Here is a 6,405-nt window from a genome sequence, read left to right as displayed (position 1 = left end):
GGGGAATGAAGGTTAAATTTACTCTGCAAGAGACAAGAAATTTTAAAAAAAGTTTACGTTACTCTCATTAACTCCCAATTTGGAGGTTAGAATTTGGAGGTTAGAGGAAGTAAACATTTAACCCCATTAACCTCCATTTACTTTCAAAAAATAACTCACAAACAAGGTTAACTCAATACTTAACCTTCCATTACTCCCATTTACTCCCATTAACCTTCCATTACTTCTATTAACCTCCTCATTTTTTTTTTTTGGTCTAAAAAGGAATAATCAAATCGTATATATATTTTGCTTACAGTTATTTGCATGTTTATATATATATTTTGCTTGCACTCGCTACAGTTTAGATTTGGGCCAAGTAAAATCTCAGAAAACACAAATCCTCCCACCTGAACTTTTTAAGCTCATAGATTTAGCGTTTTAGATATATCCTCTGCTTGTAAATCAATCACCGGTTCCCACCCATTTCCATCCCCGCCACCGGCCGACAATCACTGTCACTGTTATTGTCATTGGCGTTGGCTGAATAGACCTGAAATCCCCCGGCGATGACGGCCGGAAAGCTCCAACTACAAGCTTCACAATCAATGTGTTCTCTAAAAGGCTACCTCCTTACTCTCGCTACCATAACCCTAATCTCCTTTACTTGTATATCTATCAATTCTCTTCGATCCTCCTCGGCATCCTCTTCCTTCTCTACTCCCCTGGTCTCGAATTCTATGCGGGAGCAGCCAATATTTCCTTTGCGGCCAGAGAGAAATGTAGATGCGGAGAAAGAGCTGAAAGAGATGGAGAAATCATCTGATAATGAGTTAACGGATCTGCACCACTCGCCGCGTGTTTTCAAATTGAATTATGAGGAAATGGAGAGGAACTTCAAGGTTTATATATATCCCGACGGAGATCCTAAGACCTTCTATCAAACCCCTAGGAAATTAACTGGCAAGTATGCTAGCGAGGGCTATTTTTTCCAGAATATAAGGGAGGGTCGATTTAGGACTGAGGATCCGGATCAGGCTCATCTCTTCTTCATCCCGATCTCCTGCCACAAGATGCGAGGAAAGGTTAGAGTTTCTTGCTGAAATCTCAGGCCTAAAATGAGTCATTGCTTGTTGTTTGACTATTTATAATGCTTAGTTCGTTGAGTGTTTGGAGCGCGGTTACTGAACTACCTTCAAATCTAATGAAGGTTTTTAACTACCTTCGAATTAAAACTAAGTCGAGCAGGAAATATCCATATGCACTTCTGGGTTCACAAGCTCACTCTAAGTTAACTAAGCTATAACGTGTAGAAATGCTGCTTCAGTGGTGTTTCTTTGTTTCTGTTTCTTTTTTCAGTCATAGAGTATGTACCTATCTAGTGGCATAAACATGGCAATCTCAAGGTTTTAGGTACTATGTGGTTTACTGTTTATTGAGGAAAATTGCTATGATCTTTCATAAGGATGATGTTTGAAGTAACTTGAGTCTATCTTTGAATTTTCCAATGCAGCAATTATTGCTTCATTCTGCAATGGTTTTGGCTGTACATTTCTTTCAGCTCTTATTTTATCTTGGCTGTCTATTTTTCTTTCACCTATTCTTTTATCTGATTTTAGTACTCTATATTGTTACAGATAAGCAATTCCCTATTGCTATATGTTTTCAATGTTGAGCAACTTTAATCGATGGCATGCTATTTTCATACTGAATGTTTGCCTATATTTTAACCGCCTCTGCGCACCACATGGACATTTGGTTACCTGCTGGAAATTACAGTTGATTAAATATGAATGTTTTAGCTTATAACTGATTAAGTTGCTTCTCTTATGATGCTTTCGCTCTGTGTTCAGGGAACCTCTTATGAGAATATGACCATAATTGTCCAGAATTATTTGGATAGCTTAATAGCCAAATACCCATATTGGAACAGAACACTGGGTGCAGATCACTTCTTTGTCACCTGTCATGATGTTGGTGTAAGGGCAACCGAAGGTGTTCCATTTCTTGTAAAGAATGCAATTCGAGTTGTGTGCTCTCCAAGTTATGATGTTGGATTTATTCCCCATAAAGATGTTGCTCTTCCTCAAGTACTGCAGCCATTTGCGCTCCCAGCTGGTGGAAATGATGTAGAGAACAGGTAAGGTTGTGACATTATACAATTACTTTTTTATTATTATTAATTTTGGATAAAGATAAGTAATGCAAATATACCCCTTGCACTATCCAATGGGATTCAAAACTGAGACCTTTATAAAACTTATTGACATGCTTACTCCAGTTAGAAGCTTTCAGTTGTATTTTGGTTTTGTACCTACTTAGATATGTTCTGAAGTATTACAAGTTCATTTATCTAATTCTGTGGCTCATTGCAATATAGGACTCCAGGTTTGTTTTTTTCCTTTTTGGTAACTCACACTCTTCTATAATTTGTCAAGGTTCTCCAGATCCCTCTTTTATGTTGATTTTAAGGCTTTCCTCCCTTAATACTTGGTATTAATATGGTCAAGATTTTTATCAGCGCAATTTTCACCCAAACGACTCTGATAAACTGCAGCTTCACAGCTTCTTAAATATGGAAGTAATTTCTGGATCTTCAGCACAAATTGATGTTAGCATCTCATGTTTTGAGTCTATTTTTATTTTTTAAGAATAGTTTTGGAGTAGCTATTTGAGTATTTACCAGTTTTACTGGCGAAGGGCGCTGATTTTCAATAGTTTCTTCCCCTAAGTTCCTTGCTAAACAAGAACCATGCTTTGCAGGACAACACTTGGTTTTTGGGCTGGTCATAGAAATTCAAGGATTAGAGTTATTTTGGCTCGTGTTTGGGAGAATGATACAGAACTTGATATTTCAAACAACCGAATAAGTAGGGCCACTGGACATCTAGTGTACCAAAAGAGATTTTATGGTACTAAATTCTGCATATGCCCTGGTGGATCTCAGGTCAATAGTGCTCGTATAGCTGATTCCATCCACTATGGATGTGTTCCTGGTAAGTGTGCTATATTCTTGTACCTATTGAAGAGCATAAAGTTATACTTTTGAAAATAATTGCAGTTCATTGGTATGTTTGACTCTTTATAGTTGGTCAATTATCTTAAAATTATCTTATTTCTTTCTTTTGCAGTGATATTATCGAACTACTATGACCTGCCATTTAATGACATTCTTGATTGGCGGAAATTTGCTGTCATTCTTAAGGAGCAAGACGTATACAAGCTGAAGGAAGTTTTGAAGGACATATCTGATGTTGAGTTTGTGGCACTACATAAGAATTTAGTTGAGGTGAAAACGATTATATTGCAACTAAACTGCATTACTTTCCTCAAATTAAAGTATTTATTGTCTACGAGCTTGATACTTTTAGATACGGTTTGTATGTTGGCTTATGTTGCTGATGAGAATTTAAATGTTAATACCAGGTCCAGAAGCACTTCCAGTGGAATTCACCTCCGATAAAATATGATGCATTCCACATGGTTATGTATGATCTCTGGTTGCGTCGCCATGTTATCAAATACTAACATGGTTATTCTACCTGACACGCTCGAAAGTGGCATGCTAACGATCAAAAAGCTTGTACATTATCTGTCTCACCCTCCATGATCCATAGAGAAGAGTATTTGGAGTGAAGTAGCACTTTAATCTGATTTTTTGATTGGTTGTTTACATTAGCATTTACATCGTTGATCTGTAGATAAGATTTTTTTTATTTCTTGTTCTAATACCAAATCCAGTGTCTTTTTGTTTCCAGATCCTTTTAGATCACTGGAAATACCATACTGTTGCACCCTCCCAACCCAATTCCTGCTTATGGAGAGAAAAACTCAAACAAGGGTAAACGGGTGCAATTACTGTTATAGTTAGCAAATTGTCTTCTGGAATTCGGATTTGGTCTTCATATTTACTTTTGATTCTTTATTTCGCATCCCATAATGGTGTTAAAAGGAATGAGTAGGCACTCTTGCATATTAGTTAGGAAGATGATACAAGTCAAACTGCCATTTGTATTGATTTCGGCTATATTTATGTTTTGCTATATCATATGACGAGTTTACGTTTGGGCCTGTTGAACTTATGGTTGTCCAGAAAGGGCAATTTTGCTGTAAAATTAGGACTTAAAGGCACATCAGTCGCCCATTTATCGTTTTGCCACACTCATTTATCAGATCGCAAACACCATAAAAGAATAGCTAGAGCTGCCAAGAGGGTAAAAATAGATGAAATACTTGACCGCTGTGCAAGTCCTTGTTTGATTTTAGTATTCTTGGTCTTTCAGTGTAATAGCAGATGAGAAAGTGAAATGTGCAATAATCTAAAGCTTTATGATCAAGGAGATGAAATATGCTTGTGTCTTGTATTGTAGGCTTATGTGATGCCATTTAACCGAAAGATCCGTCCCTAGTTTACACTCCAATACGAAAGATAGAAGCTCCAGAGTAGGATTAGTATGTCTATTCATACGATATGAAAGAATCCTAATTGGAATAAGATATAAGCTTCATATGTAGGAGTCCGTAAAAAAAGATCGTTGTTGCTTCGGAGTAAATGAATCACAATTAGGGGTGTTCAAACTTGGGTTAGGTGGGTTATAATTGGATTTTTACCCAACCCATATAAGGAAACTATTTCATAGGTTATGGTGGATTATATAGGTTAGAATAATTTTTTTTAGATAGGCTGAGTGGGTTAGGTTATATGGGTTGGATGGGTTATAGTAGGTTAAAATTTGTTTTCTTTACTATTTTTCTTCTCTTTTTTTTATCTCAAATTGTGTAGGTTAAATAAAAATGTTAAATTGACATTATGTGGTTTAAAATATATTTTTGTTCTTTTTACTTTTATTGAACCACAAATCTCAAATAATAATAAAATGTAGGGATAAAGATTAAATTTGACCCCAATGTTTACAGAAAAGTGTAGATTCGATTCTAATATACGAAATAATACATATTTATCTCTAACTATTCTAAACAATATCAATTTTACTCGTACATTACTGAAAATATGAACATTCTAGTTTGACTGTTATTTAAATCGAACCTTCTAAACTTTAATTATATCTATGATATGTAGTGTGTTACAAACATAACTACAAAACAATAAGTTGGCTTGAGTGGTTAAAGACTTCGAGTAGAGAAAGCAACACATAAAAAAAAAAAGTTAGGAATTGGAAGTAATAAAATATATAGTTTTTATTTGCAAAGTAATAAAAATAGTCATAGTTTTCTTCAAAACTCTCTTTAATTAAGCCAATGTTGTTTTATTTATCCATTTAAAATTCTAAACACATTTTTTTAATGGAGTACATGAATCGGCAGATTCGGTGGACTCGCGAGATTCACCATTGATTCAGGTGTCATGTCCGATTCAAGTATGATTTTTTTTCTGTTTTAGATTTTTTTTATTATTGTTTTCTCAATTCTCCGGTTTTACAATTTTCATTTTTTCAGTTTAAAAAATATCAAATTATGAATAACCATATTTTTTTAAAATTTAAATGAGATAAATAAAAAAACAAAGCGAGAATATAGAGAATTATACGGGTTGAGTGGGTTAAACGGGTTATTAAGATGAGTTATGATAAATCATTAAATGTAAGATTTATAATCCATTCAACCCATCTAATCCATTGTAACCCATTTAGCAGTACCTTCCATCGGTTGAATGGGTTGAAATTTGGTGGGTTATAATAACCCATCCAATTTTGAACACCCCTAATCACAATCCTTATTTTCGCAGGCATAAGCATCATTTCCGAGTAAGACAAGGAATATCATAAAGAGGCATCTGTTTTCATCCTTAGGTTCGGTTTGTTATCACAATTAATGGGATCGAAAATAACATTTGATATGTTATCAAAAGCCCTCCCACAAATTTCATGATATTCTTATATGCTTCTGTCATTTCTGGAGGGAATTGTATAACCTGGGAGGTTGTGATTTCTGATGAGTTCTGATTAATCAGCTTAGAATGGTTCAAGGTGGTGGCTCCTGAGAGTCCACTCGATGAAGTTAGCATCTCAATTGGCTTCTTATGAAGATCTCCTAACAACTCATAAGATGATCTAGGAGTCATGGTTCTTATATTCTGATTGTTCTGAGACTGGAGTTTCTTGAGTTCTTCCTCAAGGTTGTCCAGAAAGTTCTCATGATTTCTGATCATTGCCAGCATCTGGCGGTTCTGATTTCTGATTTCTGATATTCGCTGGATCATTATCTCCATTCTTGCTCAAAAAATCAGCTAAGATATTTTGTTTTCCAGAGATAGGTTTAACAACAAAATTATAGCAATTGAAAAAACTTTGCCAATGCCTTCTTTTATTCAGTTCTGGTGGGGGATCTATTTTATTTCTGATAAATGCTCCTACTTGTGTATTATCTGTTCTTATGATAAATTCTATGGGTAACAAATGATACCTA

The 6,405-nt window shown here is 35.1% G+C and overlaps 1 protein-coding gene across 1 annotated transcript; it reads left to right on the top strand.

Annotated features, from left to right (window-relative positions):
- Nucleotides 1-326: 326 nt before the first annotated feature.
- Nucleotides 327-3,867, top strand: LOC136230706 (probable glycosyltransferase At5g03795). Its single transcript, XM_066019866.1, has 5 exons — nt 327-1,064; nt 1,833-2,119; nt 2,743-2,975; nt 3,111-3,268; nt 3,406-3,867. The coding sequence occupies exons 1-5, from the start codon at nt 549-551 to the stop codon at nt 3,505-3,507; spliced, it is 1,296 nt and encodes a 431-aa protein (XP_065875938.1). The 5' UTR covers nt 327-548; the 3' UTR covers nt 3,508-3,867.
- Nucleotides 3,868-6,405: the final 2,538 nt, after the last annotated feature.

Source organism: Euphorbia lathyris, chromosome 5 (assembly GCF_963576675.1).
Source record: "Euphorbia lathyris chromosome 5, ddEupLath1.1, whole genome shotgun sequence".
NCBI classification, from domain to species: Eukaryota; Viridiplantae; Streptophyta; class Magnoliopsida; order Malpighiales; family Euphorbiaceae; genus Euphorbia; species Euphorbia lathyris.
The sequence above is the reverse complement of the archived record's forward strand: the minus strand, read 5'-3'. Positions and strand labels throughout refer to the sequence as shown.

What these genes read in the sequence shown, in the direction of transcription:
- LOC136230706 (XM_066019866.1), top strand. Translation starts at nt 549, where the DNA reads ATGACGGCCGGAAAGCTCCAACTACAAGCTTCACAATCAATGTGTTCT. An exon ending in CCACTATGGATGTGTTCCTG is followed by an intron (nt 2,976 to 3,110) that starts GTAAGTGTGCTA and finishes TTTCTTTTGCAG; the next exon opens with TGATATTATCGAACTACTAT. An exon ending in TACATAAGAATTTAGTTGAG is followed by an intron (nt 3,269 to 3,405) that starts GTGAAAACGATT and finishes TGTTAATACCAG; the next exon opens with GTCCAGAAGCACTTCCAGTG.